At 39.5% G+C, this 25,597-nt stretch overlaps 2 protein-coding genes across 2 annotated transcripts in view; one reads left to right on the forward strand and one right to left on the reverse strand.

The window, feature by feature from the left end:
• Positions 1-17,063, reverse strand: part of pcp4b (Purkinje cell protein 4b) — a 57,121-nt gene extending 40,058 nt beyond the window's left edge. Inside the window, exon 1 of the mRNA XM_034114413.1 lies at positions 16,864-17,063. Coding sequence (XP_033970304.1) covers positions 16,864-16,872 — 9 coding nt within the window. The 5' untranslated portion in view covers positions 16,873-17,063. The remainder of the gene's footprint in view (positions 1-16,863) is intronic.
• On the forward strand, positions 1,824-5,700 carry LOC117469934 (cytochrome P450 4B1-like). Its single transcript, XM_034114412.1, has 10 exons — positions 1,824-1,869; positions 1,976-2,103; positions 2,349-2,473; positions 2,566-2,720; positions 2,879-2,985; positions 3,654-3,844; positions 3,926-4,059; positions 4,329-4,393; positions 5,006-5,088; positions 5,406-5,700. Exons 1-10 carry the CDS (start codon positions 1,839-1,841, stop codon positions 5,575-5,577), a joined length of 1,191 nt encoding a protein of 396 aa, XP_033970303.1. The 5' UTR covers positions 1,824-1,838; the 3' UTR covers positions 5,578-5,700.
• Positions 17,064-25,597: the final 8,534 nt, after the last annotated feature.

Raw genomic sequence — 25,597 nt, forward strand, 5'->3', positions numbered from 1 at the left:
GCGTATTAGATTGGTCGTGTTGAACGTAGCTCTGTTCTTTCCACCACGTGGAACCTCCGCCTTGCAAACATTGCATCTGGCTGTTACACTGCCTTCGCTTTCAATTTTATAATACTTCCAAACTCCTGACATTTTCTCTGTCCCGACTCCCGAGTCACCAGCTGAACGTAGCCTCTTGTTAGCTTACTGCTACTATTAGACACTGCGCCCACTCTGTTGCCAGATTTGAGAGAAATAAGCAACCAGGTCTATGAAAACAAGCCCAAAAGAAGCAACACATACATGATGTTGTGTAATTTTAAACCAAAACTAAGGCCTCAGGATGACTTTAAGACGTGAACATGGTCATTTTTGTTTTGTAACATTAAATAAAAAAATAAATGTTATAAAAAAATATATAAATAAAAAAAAATTCCCGATCCCCGATTTTTTTTCCCCGATTCCGATCTTTTGAAAATCGGATCGGGACATCTTTAGTTCGAAAGAAGGGAGCCTCATTCGGCTGTGAGTGTGACTACAGACGGAGCTGTAGTGCATAGTGTTCCGGCCACATCATCCACCCACATTCCGGTGGTTGCATCCCACACACTCACACACATAAAACTGTGTTGTGTGAATCACTGTTCATCATCAAGGAAGTCGCAAGCATGGAGTCAACTGAGGGTTACGTGAAGTATCAGCTGGGCTTACCCCACATCGACCACTTGATCGCGGTGCTCTGTGTTGTTGCCGTTGTTTATAAGTTGACAATCTTGCTTGCCCAAAGAAGAGCTGCGATGCAAAGTATGGAATTGTTTCCAGGACCACCGTCGCACTGGCTCTTTGGACATCTGAAGGAGGTAATGTGTATAATGACTGCTCAGTGACGCAGAAGCAAGTGCAAGAAGCAAGTAATAATACTAATGTATTAATAATAATAGGATCAGAAACAGGTTCATTGTCAAGTACGGTTAGGGTTCGAACATGTTTCAAATGGGTGCTGTGACCAATTTGCTGCTCTAGGCAAGATTTTTGCTGGTTCATTTATATCTTATTTTACTTAGTTAACATTTATTTATTTATCCATATTTGTTCATCTCTCCAGTTTTAAAGGATATTGTTGGTTTACTGTCCTATAGTATACATTGGAATGATTTCAAACCTGTTTTTATTCATCCTAATAATTATAAAGGTGTGCCTTGGAAATATTTGTTTACATAAATTGTGATAAAACCGTTTGAGACACACTGAGATAACTTAGACTAAAGTGAACTATCTAAACACTCAGTCCTTTACCTCACTGAGCCTCTCAGGGCAAATGGAAAATGTAACCGGGGTGAAAAGGGTGTTATCTTTACTTAATTATGAATGTGAACAGTTGGGTAACACTTTATTTTGATAGTCCATAGTTAACACTCTATAAGTCATCCGTTGACATTTAGTAGCATGTCAACAGTGCATCAGTTGACATGTATCAGTTGACATTCAACAGCACCGTTCAAACCGACAACATGTTTTTTGCAACAGCGTATTAACCAATATTCAACCTTACTATCTGTAGATTGTGTCAACATCTTCAAAATTGACAATAAACTACTCAAAATCAATCTGTCAGTTGAAAGTCAACAGGGTCATGTCGACTATCTGTTGATAATCTGTTGAGAGTCAAGATGTCAACTAAAGATTACATTAACCATTAGTTGACGATCAACAGATAGTCAACTAAAGTTGCTTATCTGTTGATCATCAACTAATGGTTAATGTAATCTCATATTGGTTTATTATCTGCATTTCAATAAACAAAGGTCAATGTAACATCATCTGTAATTGTTTGTTTCGTAACAGAGCCAAAAGATGATATGGTATATACTTTTACTAAGCCTTGGATTGGTAAGATTGCTTTTACTTTCTCCTACAGCATATTTTGGGTTACTGCACAGTATTTCCTGTTAAGCTGCTTCCCTCGCTGACATATACTGCCTCTGTCTGTCTTCAGGTGATGGCTTATTGGTGTCTGAAGGTCAGAAGTGGTTTCGCCACAGAAGGCTCTTGACCCCAGGTTTCCATTATGAAGTTTTGAAACCCTACGTAAATCTGATGTCAGACTCTGTTAAAACCATGCTGGTACGTTAATGACAGTTTTTTTGTTTATAAAATCAGTGTCTGTTTTTTTGCCAAGTTACATTTCACATATTGTACAAGGAAAATGCTTTTGTGTAAAGTGCTATAATAAGTAGTCAATGGTGAAGTGATGTGGAGGAAATATAGGCTTAGGCTTTCCAGATGCTGCAGCTATTTTGTGTCAAAGTGTGTTGAAGTTTTTTCCACGTCCTGCAGAGACTTCACATCTGTTCTTTCACTGTTGTCAGGACAAATGGGAGAGTTATGCAAAAACCAATGAGTCCTTTGAATTGTTTAACCACGTGAGCCTTATGACACTGGACAGCATCATGAAGTGTGCGTTCAGCTACAACAGCAACTGTCAGACCGAGAGGCGAGTCCATACAAAGGTTTTCCCGCCGCCATTCACAATTACAGGTTTATGTTCTCAGTTGTCTGAACTGTTTGTCTACGTTCTTATTTCAGCGGAACAAATGAATACATCAAGGCAGTGTATGAGATCAGTCATTTGATTAACCTGCGGTTCAGTATGTTTCCATACCACAATGACCTCATTTTCTACCTCAGCCCACATGGCTTCAGACTAAGAAAAGCATGCAAGGTGGCTCACAGTCACACAGGTAAGATGTTCACAGATATTACCTTCATGACAATCTAAAACTGAATTTAGCTTGCCCATACATCAAAATTGTATAGGCTCTAAACTGTAGGTTTATGGTTGCTGCATTTTAAGAGTTACTGGGGATATGCTCATTCATTATATTCTCTTATTTTGAAGGGGAAGTCATACGAAAGAGGAAAGAAGCACTCAAGGAGGAGAACGAGCTGGATCGCGTACAAGGAAAGAGAAACGTGGACTTTCTGGACATCCTTCTCTTAGCGAGAGCATGTTATGTGCCATGTATTGAATTCACAAAACGAGACACTTCTGATCAATGAAAAAAAAAAACATACGTAAAAACTGCAATTGTCAAAGCAGTAAGCTCTCTACAGAGATAATGAATTAATAATCGTGAGAATTGTAGTAATGAGATATTTAAAGCATGAACAGTCTTAAAGTTGCCGCACATTTAAAAAGCGTAGTTGTGTCATGTTTATAACCTGAGATGATCGGACGCAAATATTATACTGTGTGTGCTTAACCTGCAAGGGGCAAAACACTAGGGCAAAAGGAAACGTAGAAGGTTTTTCTAATGAGCATTGATATGCTGAGCATGAGGCCACTGGTACAAAGGCAACAGTCTGGTTATTTTACTCTTATGAGGGACTCTTGAGCAGCAACTTAAAATGTATACATTTCTGTTGTGCACATATAATCAATATGACACAATAAGCTAATCAATGACACCTCTGTAACTCAGTAACTAAAATGTCAAGGATTCCTTTCTTTCCAAACAGAGTTGACCTGTAAAAGGATCCGACAGACATTAGCTGTTTCTGTGCCAATTCCAATAGGCCTGCAATTTGTATGGTTTTTAATCATAGGTTTTTGGATTAGTAGTGTCACATTAAGACATAATATGTTGATTACTAATGTTTGCCTTTTATTTAAGGATGAGAACAAACAGGGTCTGTCAGATGAAGATATACAAGCAGAGGTGGACACCTTCATGTTTGAAGGCCATGACACTACAGCCAGTGCCATGTCCTTCATCCTCTACTCTCTGGCCTGCCACCCAGAGTACCAGAAGAGGTGCCGGGATGAGGTCCTTCAAGCCCTGGATGGCAAGGACACCATGGAGTGGTAGGCTTACATTTGGAAACAATGCAAATGTATGTCAGTGCTGCCAATTGTTGAACTAACACTTGTCTGTTTACTTTTTAGGGAGGATCTTGGTAAAATTCCATACACTACAATGTTCATAAAAGAGTCCCTCCGCCTTTACCCTCCGGTACCAGGAATGTCCAGAATCACCACCAAGACCATTACCTTTTTTGATGGAAGGACTTTGCCTGCAGGTTTGTCTTTAATGGTTATTTGCAGATGAATATGAATAAAACACCATACAGTTGCATGCATCAAACGTTTATACCCTGTGGTCAAATATAAAGATTAACTTTGAAAACAGTTATTTTTATTGAGTCAAGCTTGCACAAATGAACCTGTTAACCTTCACGGTTTGAATTATAGCAGCAGGTTTGCAAAATTGTCTCAAACATAATATATGAATTATTTTTCCCTGCACAATCTTATTACAAATACATTTTTGTTGTGCTCTTATTTGTAGGGAGTCGAATTGGAACAAGTGTGTATCCGCTTCACAGGAATGCAACTGTCTGGGAAAACCCTGAAGTAAGTAAAGAAGATCATTCTGTGGAAGTATTTTTAAATGTGTAAGCTCACATGTGCCCATAAAAGTAAACCTATGATACTTCTACATAAAATGTTTTAAAATAATTTTTTTCATTTTCATTTAATCGTTTATTTGAATAGGGACAATGCACATTAATGAACACTTTAGACAAATAATGCTCAAGTGTAAATATGCCGGATTTTAGCTTTGAGCTAATTTCCATCCGTAGTCCCTCACATATCTTCATATAAGAACATGACATTTGTAAACATAGCATTTCAGAAAACATGACGTTGGACGATGATTCTTTGTCTGTCAGTCTGCGACAATCTTAAATACTTCTTCTTTTGAGAATAGACCAACTTCAGGGCCACCACACAAGTGACAAAGTCATTAAATTAGTGCACAATTAATGCAAACCCTATAGTGCCCTCATTGGTTCGAGATGTCAGCATATCACAGAGTGACTCCTAGGAGCTAGCATGGTTTATTCACTCACTGTATGAGGGGTGTGCGTGAGCATGAACTCATTAAATGTTCATGGGAGAAATTAAGAAAAAGTGTGATTAATGCCACACTGGTGTTTGTTTTTCCATCTTGTGTCAACCCAGGTCTTTGACCCACTGCGTTTTCTCCCGGAGAATGTTTCCAAGAGGCCTCCTCACGCATTCGTGCCCTTCTCTGCTGGGCCAAGGTTTGTCCTCATATGATACCGTGTGACTAGCTCACTAAAAATAGGGCTACTGTACAGCTAAGTTTACAACACATTACAATACAATAGCCCTGCAGTAAAAACATATATGGCAAACACGAAAGGCTTACTGAAAGGCTGTTGCCATATCTTCTTGTCCAACCTATTCCAATATTATGTCAATCAAAAATATATATATCATTTGGTATTGACTGTTCATCTGATTTCCATAACCTCAAGTGCTGTCTTCCTATATGATGTTACTTTAAAGCTTAATTTGTCACCATATTCCTCTCATTGGTGCTGTTTTCCTCACTCAGAAACTGCATTGGTCAGAACTTTGCCATGAACGAGCTGAAAGTGTCCACAGCGCTGACACTGCAGAGATACCATCTGATCGAGGACCCGACGCAAACACCACAGATAATTCCTCGACTGGTGCTTCGTTCACTTAATGGCCTCCACATCAAAATAAAACCTGTAGACCCATGAGTGAAAATGGAAATAACTGTTGAAAAAAAACCTGGGAAATAAATGACTCATAAAGGGAACTTCTTCTATGATTTGACTAAACTTTTAAACTAACAAAGAATCATAAACAGATACTAATGAAGTGATTAACTGTTAAATATTTTATCAAGTGTCCAATCATTATTCACACTGGAACCTGTTTTAATGAGACATTTATTGCACTTTACAAATAAAAGGAAGATTACTTTTGTGATTGTCAAAAGGAAAACCTAAGTAACATTTTCGTTTCATCATTTATAAATGCATCTCAACTGGTTTAGCTGAGCTTTGTACAGAGCACCTTGACATTATGTAAATGTGTTCATGGAAATGTTAGTGTGACCTTTAACAGGTCAGAGGCAATCTTATTGCATCTAGTACATGTTTACCTCAGGAAAAACCGGATTGGAGTTATGCAAAAACATTTAGCTTACCTTTGCTCTCATTTTGTGTAGGGTTTGAGTCGTCATACGATCAGCTGTCACTGTGCTGCAATCCCTACTCCGAAATATTATGTTACTACTTAAACACAATCTAAATAATTGACAATGTAGAATGCTGTAAAATTGTTGTACTTAAAGAATGCAGGTGTAATAGGCGCTTTCACACTGCAGTACTTTTCCCACAAAGGTTCATCAGAACTTAGTTCATGAGAACTCTTTAGTTCTCATGAACTAAGTACAGATCGCGTTCACACCGGAATAAGTCCCTGGGGGAGGATTAGGAAAATGAAGCCGCTGACGTCACTTCTTCTTCTTCTGCTTTGGGTTTACTGGCAGGCCGCAAACAACTTCACGGCGTATACTGCCGCCCAAAGTCCCCGGGCCGGAAGTCCCCGGAGTTGGGGACTGGCTTCAGTACTTTTCCCAGCAATAGTTCCCGGAACTTTTATTTCCCCGGAACTATCTAGTAAATCGCGTTCACACCGGAATAAGTCCCTGAGGGAGTATTACGCAAATGAAGCATGAAATGCAGAGCTGTATACAGGGTTCTTACACCTTTTCCAAAGTCAAATTCAAGCACTTTTCAAGCATTTTCAAGGTGCATTTTCAAGCTTTTCAAGCATCTTACAGCTGTTGTAAATTACATATTTATATACACATACTTATACTCAAATGATTATTTCCCTACCTCACATTAAATCAGATGTTCTTTATGCTATAAACAACCAAATGTGTGTTTCATAATAGCATTCTACACGAGGATGAACAATTTAAAATTTTAGAAAAGAAAACTAAGTTTAATATTTCAAAATGTGTGACCCATCTGTACGTAGACTGGGCATCTCATATAACCTGGCTGAGCCAATATAAAACAATCAGCCAAATAACTTTTCAATATATTATTGATTACTATTTTTGAGGTACTTTTAGGTTGGCAGTAAACACAAGTCAGAGGTAAATGGTGTACTTTGACTCCACTACATGTATTTAATACCTTTACTTTACAGATGTGGATGAATGATGTGAAATATAATCAAGTGTTAAATCAGACTTTAGTTCCACCTGGAGTAAATTCACAAGCTACTCTGTAGTATACAAAGTCATTCAAACTAGCTGCAACTTTACCAGCTTTGATAACACTTTCATGATCAATCATTATAAAACATATCATATACAATTATTAGGGATGCTCCGATCGCCAATTTTGGGGCCGATCGCCGGAATCAGTATCGACCGATACCGATCGCCGATCCGATCGAGTGGGCGGGGCCTATGGGGATCTTCCATTTAAAGTGATGTTTAAAACTCAGTTAATGGGGCTCATTCACTGGCGCTTCCACAAACCAACCAACCAACATAATTATTACATTCAAATGAAGTACATTATTCAAGTTTATATTAACTTGGGATAATAACACGGGAGAAATTAGCGGAAGCGCTCTCTTTTCCTCTCTCTCCCTCTCCTGACAGCCCGTCAGTATCTCCTGCAGCTCACTGATCCAGTAATGAGTGACCCGACAGTGAAGAATAAATATATTTATAACTAGTTTAGCTTGTTCCAGAAGTAGATAAAATAGCTACAGTAAGTGTGTTAGGTCTAACTCTTAATGTGTGTTCTGCTCCGCTCACCGGTCCGTCACAGCGGGTGGAGCTGCAGGATTTCTGCTTCACACACGTTGCATACCGCTATTTTATTGTCATTTTCGGACACTTAAAATACTGCCAGACTAGTGAAGCCATTTTGGCGAGCTTGTTTTGCCGCGCACAGAGAAAAGTGTCATGTACTTTACATGCAACGATAGCCTAATCTAAAATGCTCTACTATGGCGTACCTTTCGTGTGGTGTGTGGCTCGTCAGCGCAGACTCTCGCATTGTTATTGTTGCACACTTTGCAGGAGGCTACTCTTGGGCTTCGCTTGACCCTCGTCTTAGCCATGGCTTGTATTTGTCTTCTGCTAGCCAACGCTCGTTGAAACGGCAACCTCCTGGCATACTGTCATCTATCACTCTCATCAGAATGCCCAGGTCACACACGTAACTAAAACACATGCCGGTCACGCGCATTGCGCGGGAAGGCCGGAGTGGAGCTGTTTTATGTAAAAGCGAAGCAATTAAGCGCGCTCCGACTTCTTTATTTTCTTTTAATCTAAAAAGCGAAGTAAAGCATTTACAATTTCAAGCACTTTATCCCAAATTCAAGCACCATTCCCAAAATTCAAGCACTTTTCAAACCTTGAAAACACCTCGTACAATTTCAAGCATTTTCAAGGATTTCCAGCACCCGTACGCACCCTGTGTATAATAGAAGATAGTGGGTGTTTATCAATCTCGAGTAAAGCTGCTCCAGAGCCACTATTTCAAGCATACTACGTCATCGAGTGCCGCCGAAGTACTGTTCCAATGTCCAGCATACTTGGAAATCTACCGAGCCCGGCGTACTTCGTTTGGAAAAATGTCGAGGCTGCACATGTGTAGACTCCGCGGTCTTAAAATCCCCACAATGCTTTGCGCACGGACCAATTTCCCCAAATCTGTGGCGGAAAATGTAAGGCGGGGCCTCTCATATGACGCACACTTGCTCGCCTGTTCCACTCTTCGTTTTCCAAATGCTAGGAAGTATTCTTGCCTCGCTTCTGAAGCAAGACGCTCGGAAGGCATGTGCTACCACAGGGGTTCCCAAAGTGGGGGTCGCGAGATGATTACAAAATACAAATTACAAATAATTAATTAATTTTCTTTATCAATTTTTTTTTATTATTATAATTAATAATAACGTGTGCATAGACATTTTTCAGGGGCGGACTAGCCATCTGTATAATTTCCCCGCAACGAGGCTCCCCCTTTCACAATCCACTAGCGCAGTGTTTCTCAAACTTTTTCATACCAAGGACCACTTAACCAATAAAAAAACACTCACGGACCACCTAACTCCACAAATATCCCAAAACAATAGGCCTGCTTCCCATTCCAACAGTATATAACAAATTACAGCCTAATAATGACAGCTTAACCTTCTCTATATCGCCTCGTTCACACATTAAATCAACAATACAAATACAACTACAGATTATATAAGCATTTAGTTTAAATGCGATTTAAAATGCTCGCAGGTTTTACACCTCTTACGGAGTTTACGTCCGGGCCAACAGACTCACAGATCGTTGGCTACTGAGAGATATGCAAAATACACCGCATAGTACGACACAAACCTCCGCTGTGGATTTTCAAAACAAAATACAGTAAAACTATGGTCGCAGGCCCAAGTTTAACTCTCTGAGGCCTGCATGGTCTGCCTACAAAACAAAAAATAAAAAAACGTTTATGCAGCCCCAACAACAGCCTCTGATCATCAACAGACTTCATGCAATGCTCCATCGGATGCATATATTAGATAATAATCTCTATCTCACTCCTAAAACATCTAAATCTACTTTCCGCATGGATAAATGTTCATAAAATACATCCATTGTTTGTTCTATATGCTTCTTGAAATCCAAAAAAACACATCGTTTTTCTAGAACAGATTACAAATCGCCTGAAAATGGTACAAAGAAGTGGCAACATGTTTGACGAAGGTGTTGCGCTGGGAATGCAATCGAAAGTGAAACTTAAACTCGCTCCATTGCGGAGATATTCCCGCGAAAGTGCGGAAAACTGAAATTAATTCACTAGCCCCCCCCCCCCGTTGACAGGGGGTCGCCAGTCTCTCGCACTGTTATTTTGGTGGTCGGGGGCTGAAACGTTTGGGAACTTTGGGGCTTTAGTGTGTTACATACTGTAGGTTTTTGTTCATGTAAATGGTCTGCTCTGATTGGTTGGCCGGCCGGCCGGCTCTGTTGTGATTGATCAACTGCTAAGAAACTCCCTCTGGAGGGAACTTTGGGATTTTAGCATTAGCAGACCATTTACATGCACCAAAACCTATAGAACACACCACAGGAAAAGGAGAACCCCAAAAAGTATAATAAGGGCCCTTAATATAACAGTTAGGGTTTAATGACGTCAGAGCGGACTCTTCTTCATGGAAAAGACAACCTGGTCTCACCAGAATGCGTGACTCCACCACGACTCCTTAACACCGCAGTGCGTGGTGGAGTCACGAACTTTGCTACATTTACATGTCTGCACCACGCAAACAACCCCAATGTAAAGTGAATGAGGCTCCTTTGTCGTGGTGCACACACGCATTTCTACAACGTCCAGCCGTGAGCTTTTATTCTATAAAACGTTTTTAAAATCTACTTTATAGCTTGTAGTAACTCACGGGAGGCTTCTTTTATTTTAGTTGTATTCATAATAATTTTTATTTTTCGACAGAACGTATTATGGTGCATTATTTACCAATTTTTGTTCTCAAAAAACAGTGCATTGTGAGTAATACAACTGTGATTTTTATTAAATTAGTTAGTTTTTAAGGAAGGCCAGAGCTTCAGCTGTGTCAAATAGATTGTTCCCTTTAGTTAACGTTATTTAAAAGATGTATTACGGACGCAGAGAGCAATGTGAGCGTCCATTCCCATTGGATAACGGAGGATTTTACACCCGGAAGTAAGTATTCTCCTTACTGTCGATTGATTTTACAGTGATATCTGCACTACTCATCAACTCAAAAATTACACAACATTGATTGGTTTAAATTGTGTACAATGCTTTTGTATTTTCCCCTTTCGATTCAGAGAAACAAATATTTTGAGAGTGTGTGGATGGCAGAAGACACTACACTAGCCAGAATCTTCAGCTATGGGACTACACCATGTGCTTAGAACGTGTCCTACCCCCCCCCCCCCTTAGGTCACAGGCTCCTCCAACAGTGCAACACAATAAAACAGATACACAGAAAGAATAGTGCAAGTAAATACAAAAAGAAAAATAGTAAAATAGTAAAAAGTGAAATAGTGCAATAAGAGTCTATATACAAGTGATTGGAATATGATATATTAGACAAATAATTTCTAAGTAGCAGCCAGATGAATGTTATGGATGTTGTTTCTAAGTTCAGGTGTTTAATAGTCTTATGGCCTGTGGGATGAAGCTGTCCCTGAGTCTGGTGGTTTTAGTCCGGATGCTGCGGTACCGCCTGCCAGACGGCAGCAGACAGAACAGTTTGTGGCTGGGGTGATGGGGGTCTTTTATAATCCTGAGGGCTTTCTTTAAGGTTAACCTGGTATTTTTACTCCACTACATTTATTTTAGTTACTTTACAGATTTGGATTAATAATGTGAAATATAAACAACCCTTAAATCAGACTTTAGTTACACCTGAGTAAAATTCAGTGAAGGTGATTGTCAAGTGCCAACAATCAGGCGAGATATTTGGTAGTGGGTGCTTGAGAAGACTAAATATTTATCTGCAGATCCCTATAAAGCATATTCATTACTCGTTATTCTCTACTAATAGTTAATTAAAAACTGTATATAATGGCTATTTTGCACATCCCTTTCAAGATTTCAAGATTTTCTAAGGTTTATTGACATATCATATACACAACTACGGTGTAGTTATGCAATGAATGAAAAACTTGGGTCACAGGTTCCTCAACAGTGCATTACAAGACATCTATCGATATCTGTGTACCTCCACCATTAAACATATTCTGCACATTTCTTATACTATCTACATACATCTTATAAGAGTATAATTAATATGTATAATATCAGTTAAAATAAGTGCTTCAACATAGTTAACATTGCAGGAAAGTTGATTGTCAAGTTCCAAAACAAACCATGCAATATATTAGACGTTAAGTACTTTGTCAGGCTTAATATCTGTAGATACCCCCAAAGCTTTTTCTTATTTAAAAGAAGACCTTAACCTAAAGTATTCTTTAATGTTTAAATAAAGCCTTATTAGTTTGTCTGTTTTGCACATCCTCCTATCAGGCACTAAACTGTTTTATTGTAGAGATCACTTCCAGTATCTTCTTGATATTTTCTATTCTATATTATTTATATCATTGACCTTCCACTTTCCCACTATATTAAGAGTATGTACTCTTAATATTTAAATGTTTTCATCAAATATAACACATTCAAAAGTGCTTTACAAAAATGAAAGACATTAAGAAAAAGGCATTTTAAAACAGTCATTAAAAAGCAACACAATCTTCCTGCATTGCATTACTCTAAACGTGTAATAACGTGCTTTAACCAGTAGGAGGTGCGGGTTAAAAAGCTGTCAAGTTTACAGTGTTAACAAAATAAAATATACTGCTGTTTCTGGTTTAGTTTACGACGGATATATTCTGTTATTGTTTTGATTGTAACACAAAAGCGATGTAAAAAACCCACAGCAACACAGAAAAGATGGTCTTAACATGACCCAGCGATCTAGTAGTTAATAAAAAACAATAATATCAAAACAAATTATTACTACTAACTTTATTGTGAAATTAAAACAGAACGGTAAAAGAATAGTTTCCGGTCTATTCTGAGGCCCGATCTCTGTAGATAAATAAAGAACTACGACAGATGTGTAATGTTTAATGCAGCCAAACCATTCATTACAATGCATTCATGTGATGACTTTCAAAGAGTAAAGCAAGCACTGCTGAATAAAGTATGATTTTATCTTTTACGAAACGTTTTCTTTCATATGGAATGCAGTTGGAGGTCAAGCAATCACAGAGCTTGAGGCAAAGCGGAACAATAGCTGAGGATTCTGGGTAGTGTAGTGTCTTCGGCCATCCTAAACCATGAACAAATATTTGTTTCTCCGAATCGAAGGGGAAAATTACAAAAGCATTGTACACAATTTAAACCAATGAATGTTGTGTAATTAACAAGGATAATCTGGTGTTTTTGAGTTGATGAGTAGTGCAGATATCACTGTAAAATCAATCGACAGTAAGGAGAATACTTACTTCCGGGTGTAAAATCCTCCGTTATCCAATGGGAATGGACGCTCACATTGCTCTCAGCGTCCGTAATACAATAAAGGGGACATGATCAAATAGGAATATAATTATCTTTTAAATAACGTTAACTAAAGGGAACAATCTATTTGACACAGCTGAAGCTCTGGCCTTCCTTAAAAACTAACTAATTTAATAAAAATCACAGTTGTATTACACACAATGCACTGTTTTTTGAGAACAACAATTCGTAACTAATGCACCATAATACATTCTGACGAAAAATAAAAATTATTATGAATACAACTAAAATAAAAGAAGCCTCCCGTGAGTTACTACAAGCTATAAAGTAGATTTTAAAAACGTTTTATAGAATAAAAGCTCACTGCTGGACGTTGTAGAAATGCATGTGTGCACCACGACAAAGGAGCCACATTCACTTTACATTGGGGTTGTAGCAAAGTTCGTGACTCCACCACGCAATGCGGTGTTAAGGAGTCGTGGTGGAGTCACGCATTCTGGTGAGACCAGGTTGGGAAAAGAAGGTGTTACGACCATACGTCATTGTTTGCATTATACCTTGTACCTTTCATACACTTACTGGCCTAGCTGATGTTCAAGTGACAGCAAAACTTAATTCCTACACTAAGCTGCACAAACTTCTGATTGGCTGCAGTCGTACAGTATGAGGGTTTGAGATTTGAAAGACGGATTAGTCATGATTCAGTGACTGCAGGAAAATAACAGCAAGTGCAATTGTGCGGTCTGAAATCACCTGTGAGTCAACATGAGTTCAAGCCTCCTTGCAAAGTGTGTGAGACTGTGTGGGAGAGAAACTCCCTCTGAAGGGAACACAGGGAATTTAGCCTTTGCAGACCATTTACATGCACACAAACCTAACACGCCACAGTAAAGGAAACACCCCAAACCCCACCCAGCAGAATAGGGACTCTTTAAAGCTTTGGTTCATTAGCCCAGAGACAGAGAGAAGGAGCAAAAGGTAGTAATCCAACATGTAGAGGTAAATCTGTTTAACAATATTACCTCACGGTGTTGTACTTGTTCTGAGCAGGGGTGTGTAGATAAGAGGGGAGAAAAAGGGAGGTGGAGAGTGCAAGGGGGGAGAGGTGGGGGGTGATGCAGTGCTGACCACTCAAGACTCATCCATCCAGAAAGTGCTGCTCACTTCACTCTGCACAAAGTGTGGCGCCAGAACGACTTTGATTGAACACAACTCTTGATAAAACATAAACTAAGCAGAAAAATAATCCCCCCCTCCTCCTCTCCCTGCTGCCTCCTCCTCCTCTTCCTCTTCCTCACATTTGCTCCGGGCCTTTAAATTACATCTCTTTTAATCAACAGGAGACGGCAGCCTCTCTTTACTTTGCACATTAGTTCCAAACAAAAGGCTCAGGTGATCCCGCCACAGGCGACGGATTCAATTATTCACAAGCTGTTATAGCTCCTGTTGTGTGTGCATGTTTTAGTGAGGCGGCAGACGAATGACTTGTTTAAACAGCTCCTTGAGAAAGTACGGGGATGTCTGCCACCGATCAATTCTAATCAATCTAATGTGGGGGCTGCCTACTGCAGGATTTTAATCAAATAAGGTAAAGGCTTTTGGACTTTGTAATACCCTCTGAGTTTGCAGTGACTCTCAGAAATGTGTGCACAACTTATCCTATTTGCATACATTAACGCCTATTTCCTCCCTACTTCAACACATGCACAGGGATACTCAAACATTTAAAGCAAATATGTACCCACATATACAGTATGTGCACAAACAGGAATCCTCCCACAGCTCTACCTGCATTCAAACTGCATCCTGCTCTCCTCCCAGCACCGTGAACGGCTGGTTTGGTGCTTGAAGCAGAATTTGCAAGACTTAAAGGAAGTCATTTTGTCTTTTTATATAAAACACAAACATTTGATGTTAGATTTCGGTATCTTTACATTTTGGTGAGATTGGATTTGAAGTGAATTGTAAATCACAAAACGCACAAACTGACTTAATGCAACTGAGAAGTGAACATCTTTGATGTCCCACAATCTGCTGACAGGTCCTACAATATTCCAAACCCTGACGGCAGGGTGTCACTTGGCAGCGGAGAAATCTTATAACAGTGTCACTCAAACGTCAGTCTTTTGAGAAATGATCAAAGCTTCACGATACATCATCATCTTATTGGGTAATCCTGTCAATGCGATTAAATAATGTGCAATTTCCCAAATAAGTGCCCAACTAAACAAAAAAATTGTCCTTTTCTTAGAAGAACACTCCAGGGTATTGTATTTTAGAGTTTCTGCAGAATAACATCTATCCATTTTCCATTCAGAAAGAGCTATTAATACCTTCCTCTTCACTTTCCAATGCATGTAGCTGCAGCATCTATGGTCAGAGGGGAGCGAGGCAAGCTGTGTGAAAACCTAAGAGCACTTTTTCATCGCAAGCTGCAGCGGAGAAGTCTCATGACACTCAACTGACAAGCAAAATGATAACAAAGTGTGAGTCTTTTGAGAAATCATCAAAGCCTTTCAGCTTTTTGGGTCATGCAGCAATGACATGTTGTCAAATATACCCTTTTCTGACATTTTACATGCAATATATTTCCCATATGAATGCCCAACTACACAAATAATAGTCCTTTTTTAAGAAGAATACTCCAGGGTATTGGATTTAAGAGTGCCTGCAGAATAATGTCTACCCATTTTCCAGAAAGAGCTATTAATACCTTCTTCCTCACTTCTGAATGCATGAAGCTGCTACGTCTGTGGTCATAGGGGAGCAAGCTGTGGAAAAACCTAAGAGCACTTTTCCATCGCAAGCTGCAGCGAAGAAGTCTTATGATACTCAACTGACAATATTAAGAAATGTCAGTCTTTTGAGAAATCATCAAAGCTTCAAAAGATATTATCAGCTCTTTGGGTAGTCCTGTCAATGTTGCAACAACATCATGACATTCTATGCACAATATTTCCCAAATGAATGCCCAACTACACAACAAAAAAATTCCTTTTTTTAGACGAATGCTCCAGGGTATTGGATTTTAGAGTTCCTGCAGAATAATCTATACCTTCCTCCTCACTTTTGAATGCATGGAGCTGCAACATCTATGGGGAGCGAGCTGTGGAAACACCTAAAGCACTTTTCCGGAGAAGTCTTATGACACGTCTTTTGAGAAATGATCAAAGCTTCATAAGACACTGGCAGCATTGCAACAGCATCATGAGATATTTACACAATTTTCCATAACTTAACCATGTACTGCCCAACTACACAAAAAATAGTCTCTTTTTTTTAGGATACTCCAGGATTTTTGACTTTCTATCCATTAGAAAGAGCTAAAAAAATACCGTCCTCCTCACTTTGAATGCATGGATCTCCAACATCTATGGTCAGAGGGGAGTGTGCTGTGGAAAAACCTAAGAGCACTTTTCCATAACCCCCCCTGTGGTCTCAGATCTCTCAATCCCCGGGACTGCTGTGTTATTTATACTGAGAGATAAACCCTACAGTGTGCATGGTGTGCGTAACCACCATCAGCCACAAACGATGAGACTGGTTTCCAAAGGAATAAAGTAAAAACTGTTCACTTCTGTCACAAAAAGAGGCTAAACATGCAATTTTCGTCACATGTTCTTGTCTGAAAGCGAGTTATCAAATGATGCCTGCACGTAAAGAAGGTCTAAAGCGATGTAGTGAAAGATAAATATCGCTTTGTGTCGTAAATCCACTACAGTGTCGCTCCTGGGGGATGCGCCCTACACTTTGACAGAGCAGCTGTGAAGCATCTGACACTCTGACATGAATTATACCCGCGCTGCAAAGAGAAATATCGGATCAGAAATCTCATCAGGAGTCCGTGGACAGCAGGCTGGCTGATAAATCTCTCCTTATCCACGTTTTTTTGTATCGCTGGCATCGTGCGTAAAATGGGTTTCTTTGTTCTAAAACGTAAAACAGTCCTACCTCGCTCATGATGCACGGTGATGAGGGTTTTCTCGGCGGCTTCCAGTAAGAAGGAGAAGTTTCTGCAACAGTGGTGTTTTAAAAGAGTAGCTCGCCGCGGACAGAGCAGCTTTATAAAGTGTTAAGCCCAACTCCTCCGTGTCATCACGTCACCAATAAACCAATCGGAGCGCCGTGGGCAAATGTGTCTCCCAAGTCACCTCCCATCCAAACTCCCTCCAATATTCATATGCTGTGTAAGCCCTTTTCATCAGGAGATTCTCTTCTCTGCTGCTGACAATGTGAGCTTTGGGAGGCATTTCATGCACAACGAAATACATTATTATTATTTCACTGAATTGTGACTCCCAGGAGTGTGTGCACTAGTGTGAAGCTCTCAAGTGAAATGCCTTTTTATCTGCCTTTCTTTTCTTTTCGTTTTTTTGCTCTTCATTACATTTTATGGTTAATTTGTTCATGAAATGTGTTGTGATGATGTCTGCCGGGCAATGGCTAAAATGATTGGTCGTGCTTTTTACAGTACTACGGCTTCCACAGATGACATTTTTTTATGGATTTTTTGTCAAAGCACTTAAGATATTCATTGCTATCGGGATGTTAAGAGCATTCCATGGAATATAACAAAAAGTGTATCTCGAGCCGGTTTCTCAAACGTACCTACCCCACCTTTTACAGCATATCTGCAATAATATTGGAAGGAATCATGTGATCACATTGTTAAAATAAGCCGATAAAACAATTAAGTATGTTTCCAACAACAGTGACAGTCGTCCAACTGTATAATCCCCGAAAGACAACAAGCGTCCCAGATGTGTGCATCACTTTTGAGTGTCCCCTGGTCTCTGTTGTGTTTTGAACTCCTTCCAGCGTTTTGTATTTGCAACATGTTGTTTATAGTAAACGCTGGGCATATTTTGACAAGTTGGTGAAGATTAAGCAAATTTGTGTGTTTACATTTGCATCGTTTTTGAAAGTGCAGCGTTCTTCCTGTGTCAGCCAATACTGCCTATTTCCAGCAGTCTTGTGTAATGATTCTGCAAAACTGTTACTGCATCCAGCTCTATTAATTTCCTCCTTTCATCGCCCTCTCAACAGCAATTTCACAGATTCAGGTATCTAATTATCCTAAATCCATACATCCATTTGTAGAAAGTGGTCAAATTGCGCGTTCAAATAGCAAGCATCCACTTCAATCCTGAGTAACCTCTCTCTGCACATAGACATGGAAATGGTTTCAATCAAAGAGAAACAGTGGCGATATTCACGGATGCTACCTGAAGGATGCTCAGCTTCCTTATGGAACGTCACTGGAGTCCCAATGGAGTCCTGATGGATGAGGAGAGGAAAGCCATTACAAATGAATCCTCACATCTCTGCCGCTCTGACCTGACCTGAGTGTCTCTGGGTGGCTGTCAAACTGCCTGACGAGCACGAGTGGATCTCACTGAAAAATGGCTCTGGGCTTCCTGTTCTGCAAATAAAAAAAGGCCTCTCCTCATCTTCCTAGCTGGAAGTAAGGAAATAACAGAACAATAGGTGATGATGCCTGCAGCGAGTTATAGCTGAGCGAATGCTGTCCTTCAAAGGACCGGTGGCCAAATAATGCTATTTTAAGGTTAACAGCATTTATCGATGCATGCACTCAAAAGGCACATTTATTCATTTATTTGTTTATCTATTTAATTACTTGTTGACTTATTTATTTATTTACCTATGTATTTATTGACTTATTTATTTATTAACTTACTTATTTATTTGTTTGATTTTTTTAATCAATATAATATACAGTATACATAAATAGATATATATATATATATCGTATTTCACTGAGCCAACACCAAGGAAGGCCCATACGCTAACATTGTTTATTTATTTTCTTTTAAAAACAATGTATTCACTTATTTATGTAGGTTGTTGCAAACAAAGAAACTGCAGACAATAGTGGTGTTAATTTAAATTAAAACAATTTAAAAACAAGCATATATGCATATACAATATGCCAAAGCATCATTGCAAGACAAATGGACAGCAAAGCAAGCTTCTTTAGTGGAAAGGTCATTGGTTGGACCTCAGAAACCTCAAAGTGTGTTGCTTTATGTGAGGAATACCATTACTTGTAGGGAGATTGCTCTTCCAGCTAATATTGAGTTTGTTTGTGTTGGTGTGGAAATCACACTATCTGAGGAAATGTCCCTCACCATGATTTGCCTATATCGAAAACCCACCGCTAAGGTGGATTTCTATGATCAGGTAAAACTCCTGCTGAATTCCTGTAACTCCAACAAAGAGCTAATCATTTTAGGAGACTTTAACATCAACTGGAATGACAAACAAAATAGAAATAACTTAAAACGGATCACGGATAAACACAACTTAATACAACTAATGGATCAACCGACTAGAATAACCAAAACCTCCAAAGCTGACAGAATAGTTAAAACCTACAACTTCCTGACTGGTCTTTCTGACCATAATTTTATTCTTTTTACCTGGAAACTCACAAAAAAAAGGTTCATGGCCACACCTAAAAGCCCTGCCTTGGGTTCTCGCTTCATCCCCAAAAACCTGCAACAACGTTTTATGGATGCAGTGAAAATGATTGATTGGGGGGACACTCTGTCCTCTGAAGATATTGGTGAAAACAGTGATCTATTTATATCTCAAATTAATGATACAAAGTCTTCCTTCTCAAGGAAAGGGTGCCTTAGGGACAGGAAGGAACATCATCTTCCCTGGCTGAATCTACAATGCAGGAATTTAATGAAATCTAGAGACCAACTATTAAAGCAGAGCTTGAAATCCGGACTATGACAGAAATGTACTCATGCTCGTAACAAAGTAACACAAACAATAAGACAGGCCAAAGCGAACTTCTTCATCAATATAATTGAAGGTGCGAAAGGTAACGGTCAAAACGTTTGGCAAATCTTAAATAAACTATTAGGTAAACATACCAAACAGGAAAATAATGTTTTAGAATTAAAAATCAATGATGCCCTGATAAAAGACCCTGCTGTATTGGCCAACTCTCTCAATGAGTATTTCATAAATAGTGCTTTGGACATCACAAAGCTCTTCCCGCCATCTGACGTCTCACCTAGCCCGACTGTGGATACACACCCGGTTTTTGACCTGGAGGAAATCACAGAGGTGGAGGTAAAAAATATAATCTCAGGGTTAAGAGGTTCTAAGGCGAGGGATGCAGATGATTTAGACACCAACTTTATAAAAACACATATCAACGGTCTAATAAAACCAATTAGTATGCTAGTGAATCAATCTATCAGCACGAGGGAAGTTCCATCGTCCTGGAAGGTGGCCACGGTGACACCGATTTTTAAATCTGGGGATAAGGCAATGATGTCCAATTACAGACCAATCAGCATCCTCCCCTGTGTCTCTAAGGTAGCTGAGAAATGGGTGTCAAAACTAATCACCAAACATTTAGATAAAGGTTTCGCTCCACTCCACCCAATGCAGTTTGGTTTTCGTGCTCACCACTCCACTGAGACAGCTAACTGTGTCTTTGTGGAAAAGGTTAAATGTATGTTGGACACGAGCCCATATGCAGGTGCTGTCTTCCTTGATCTCAGGAAGGCTTTTGACACTGTTGACCACCAAGTGCTCCTTACAAAGTTGACGTATTTCAATTTTTCTGCAGTTTCTATACATTGGTTTAAGTCTTACTTATCGAACAGAAAACAGTGTTTTTGGTCAACGGTGCCAAATCGCCCTACCTTGTCAACCCTGTTGGGGTTTCACAAGGTTCCATTCTTGGACCATTACTGTTTTTTCTGTACATTAATGACTTGCCTAATGTATGTCCTGAGTTGAATGTGCAAATGTATGCCGATGATGCGGTCATCTTTATACACGGGAAAAACACTGAAATGATCTCATCTTGTCTCTCAAAAGCTTTGGACAAGGTTCAACACTGGCTGAACAACATTTGCTTACAGTTAAACGTAAAAAAAACAGTATGCATGATGTTCAGTAAACGACCAGTCAAAATCGAAGGATCCAATGTGTTTTTAAACGGAGCAGAAATAGAACTAGTCTCCCAGTTCAAGTATCTTGAAGTCATACTGGACTCAAACTTGACTTTTAAGAAACATATTAAGAAAGTATCCAATACCATTAAATTCAACTTGCAACATTTTAAACAAATTAGACCCTTCTTAACTGTCAATGCTGCAAAGTCATACCTCCACTGTATGATTCTATCCCATATTGAATACTGTTTCACAAACTGGTCGTTAGCTTGTGCCACAAACCTGAAACCCATAGAACAGCTGTACAAGAGAGCTATCAAGGTGTTTGACAGAAAGCCTTATTCATACCACCACTGTACCATCCTTGAAAAACACAAGTTTTTGACAATTTTAAGTCTTTTAAAAGTATGTGTTTTTTTTATAAATGTTTACATGGACTGCACTGTTACACTTGACATATTTTAATATTTTAAGTGTTCATTACTGTGCATTGTCCCTGCCAAATAAACGATTAAATAAAAATAATAAAATAAATAAAGGTGCAGCTTCAGGAAGCGAGTATAATTGACAAAAAAATAAGTTTGGTAACATAACCAAATGTAAAGCAGCAACTAAAAGGCATATGATTAGAGTAGCGCAAATGAAAAAGAACATCAGTAGTTTTGTCCGTGGGAGGGATATCAGTGAAGCATAAAACGATCAGACTCTTTTCAGACAGCTACTGGTGGAGAGACATCTGACGGAGATTTTGGGAAACAGCTGGTAGTCCCACAGGAGACAGTGAATGCCACCTGGAGGCATGATGTGATGTTTAAGGAACAAAGGATGCATATTGTGTAGGTGCACATAACGGGAGATGTGTGTGCGTGCGTGCGTGTGTGTGTGTGCGTGCGTGCGTGCGTGCGTGCGTGTGTGTGTGTGCGTGTCTGTCTTACCAATAGCTGCATGAATAAATAAGTCCCTGTAATGTGAACCAGCAGGACTCTTCCTCCAGGATTGATAACCGCCTCCCTGCAGTCAATCATGTCAGGTTTGTAGTTTACATCATTCATAAGACACCTGAATGAAGGCGCAGTGAACCGTCTCATTGCAGTCTGTACACTCATAAAAAGCTAATCTAAGTATCAGTATATGAAATTAATGTAACCTGATTACTTTCTGTTACTTTTGGATTACCTCATTATCAATTCCAATGCAAATAAATCCAAGAGAAAATAAATAACAATATGATTGTGTGAAGAGCAATGTGTCCTTAGAAAAGAAGAAACCAAGATATTTAGGATCAAAAATGATTTCATTTATAGGGAAACCAACAATGAATCACATGAGCACATACTACAGTTTAAAAAAGCAGACATATTTTAGATTTATATCACTTCTGCTGTTTTATTATATTTGTATCACCGTTTTTGACTTATAAATTAGAATCATCTTTATTCTGCTTTGTTGTGTTGAAGATACTCCTCCCTCAGAGAGTTGCACAGAATCTATTTTTACTCTGTGTGTATGTGTGTGTCAATGTGTTGCCCACATACATGTAAATGTATGTTAACTAGGCCTTTTGGAGACTTTGCATAGATTCTTCCAAGATTTTTTAAATTATTTAGCTGCTCAGTTTGGGAGCTCCAAATAAACACAGGGAGTCGTTTGAAATGTAAAAAATATCCATAGTTGGCCAGTTGCTGATATTGCTTCTGCTCTTTCAGCTCAACAAACGCCTGCAGGCAAAACTGATGCTTTATTTAAAATGGGAAAATATATATATTTGTACCATCTCGTTTTCAAGTGCGTCCCAAAATCCAAAATAGACTGACTATAATAGCAGACTTTAATATCCTGGTCGTAGTTTGTTTATGCTTTTTGTTATAAATCAACCTCTTTGTTCATGTTATTATTCAACAAAGTTAAAAACTAGATTCTGATTGGCCAATTTGGACATTCCTGAGGTCTACTATTTTTAGCTAGCTGATCGTTGCCAAGGGTGAGCAGACCGTTGCTAAGGATGATCAAGGGACTATGTGCAGTTATATAACAGACAGTTATCAATATTGTGAGTGAAGTCGTCGGTTTATTTAATATAGCCGTGTGAAAGGCGGGATAATGTGCAGCGAGGCGTTCATTAATGAAAGAAGAAAACAGTCAGAGTCTTAACCCATCCTTAAGGTTTTCTTCTTTCTCCCTTACGTCGTACAGACTATTTCAACGTGTGTGGCTTTTTTTAATCAGTTTTCCAATGGCAATAAAGCAGGAGAGTGAGACAGTTTGGGAAAGTGTGTCATCTTAAAACTATAGAAGTAACAAACTGGGAGTGTTCAACAGCGTTACTCTCCCTCATGGAGCAACAGAGACAGGGTTTCCTTTAATCTTTCTGTCCGTCAGAAGAGCCTCGGTGCAGCAGGTTGATTGGAACAAAGACAGTGACCTCAGTGCACTTCCTACTGCGGGGAAATGTGGATGAAAATAAACACCTTCACAGACCCAGTTAGAACTAGTATGAAAAATATAAATATCCAGAATAACATGAATGTATTTACTTTTTAACAACAAGATTTCTGAATTATTGGCATGAAGTCCAATCCTTTTCCGAGGGGGGCTGTTATTGCCCTGTATAATGTTTCAAATATTTGTATTGAGAAGAAGCACAAGTGTAAGTAATAGTACAGACTTCTTTGGGGTGGAAATCATGCTTCTCTTTTCCAACATAGAAGACAAACAGAACAGCCAACAATAAAATAATAAAGAAAAAACATGACAGGAATACCATACTTAATGACATACATAATCATAGTGGGAAAGAACATACAAAATAGTATATATAATACAAATAAATAAATAAACTTAAAGGGTGCAAATGAGCCCAGACTATTGCCCTGTATAATGTGCGCTACACAGGGCACATTATCTCTGCTGCTATCATCTGCAGCACTATCTGTTCCTACAGACCCTGTCCACTATCTCACTCCTGTGACACTTCAACAAACTGGAGAATGGTTCAGCTAAATGCCTTTCCTCCATTTTCACCTAAAGAACCAGTGCATTGTGGGAGTTATGGTGGAGGTAGTGATGGTTCTACCGATGTCCAGTGGTCTCCAGTCAGTGTAACACTTGTCTCTTGTCCTGGTTCCTCTGCTTTCTTTGTCCTTTCACTGCCATGTGATTCATGGTAAACGTCCACGCTGGAATTAGGGGAGCAACTTTGGGTCAAACGTATTAATGTGCTAATTATTTTTACAGGGTTAAGGTTTCAAGATTTATTGCAAGCCTTAACATTGACTGGCATATTTTTTTTTATTTCAACAAAGACTCTGCACATAGATTGTAACCTTATAACTTAAAAAATTAAGATATGTAATGTTCTGTGTTTTAGCAAATTGCTATTTTCCACCCGTATAGTCCCTGGGCCGGTGCAGGGGTGCACAAACAGCACAGGACATGATGTACCACATATACAGTCCTGACAGAATTAACTGAAGCAGTATGATAGGATCAGATATGATCTCGGTCTACAGCCAGACTCAGATTGTCCGTGAAAAAAAAAGAAGTGATGTGTTTTCTTTGCAGAAATCTCTAGGTTTCACATCCAGTAGGATCCCCTTTTAAGAGGCCTTATTATGCAAACGTTCAGGTTCAAATTAGTATTTTGTGCCTCTACTGTGTAATGTTTTCATGCTTTAATGTTCAAAAATGTCTTTATTCTTCTCATACTGCCTGTGCTGCAGCACCTCTTTTCACCCTCTGTCTGAAACCAGAGTGTTACACAGTGATGTCACTATGTTCTGGAAGTAAACAGAAGGCGCTTTGACACTGGAGTACTTTTACCCGTACTTTTCCTGTTTAGTTCCGTTAGTTCCTGGAATTTTGCGTTCACACCAAAAAGAGTACTTATGTTCCGAGAACTTTTACCCCCATTTTTAGTCCCTGCTAGAGAGGTGGTACTTTCCTGGGGAGAAAAAAGTACCAATTTCGATTGGCTGGGCGAATTGCAAATCACGCCCCGTAAAACTCTGAAAAGTTTTTTGAAGCCGCCATTGTATTTGCTGGTATTAGCATTATTAGCATTAGCATTAGCCCCGCGCACCAACGGAGCGAGAATAACTTATGGCAACACAACAAAAAACATGGGAGCGGTGGAGATGAGGAGGTTTCGGCGTTCTGGCGATTTACTCGGAAGGCTTCAGTAGAAGCTGCTGGGACTCCCAGCAGCTTCTACTGAAGCCAGTCCCCAACTCCGGGGACTTCCGGCCGGGGACTTCGGGTGGCAGTATACGCCGTGAAGTTGTTTGCGGCCTGCCAGTAAACCCAAAGCAGAAGAAGAAGAAGTGACGTCAGCGGCTTCATTTGCCTAATCCTTCCCCAGGAACTTATTCCGGTGTGAACGCGATCGGCTCTTAGTTCCATGGGGGTACTAAGTACTGGGAACTAAGTGCTGGGAACTAAGTACAACAAAGTACTTGGTGTGAAAGCGGCTAAAGGAGTACAATGGGGGGGGATAGGGAACACAGGGATTTGGGCCTTTGCAGACCATTTACATGCACACAAACCTATAGAACTCACTACAGGAAAAGTAAAACCCCAAAAAGCAGAATAGGGCCTCTTTAATCACTGAACACCATGGACAGATGTGTCTCTGTGACACTGCGGCACACTCAGGGGCAGCTCACACAGTTGCACTGTCTGAACAACAGGAGCTAAGTGTACAGTATAATTCTCAGTCACTGTGCACTCCGAGGCACAGACATATG

This window comes from Trematomus bernacchii, unplaced genomic scaffold (assembly GCF_902827165.1).
Source record: "Trematomus bernacchii unplaced genomic scaffold, fTreBer1.1, whole genome shotgun sequence".
NCBI classification, from domain to species: domain Eukaryota; kingdom Metazoa; phylum Chordata; class Actinopteri; order Perciformes; family Nototheniidae; genus Trematomus; species Trematomus bernacchii.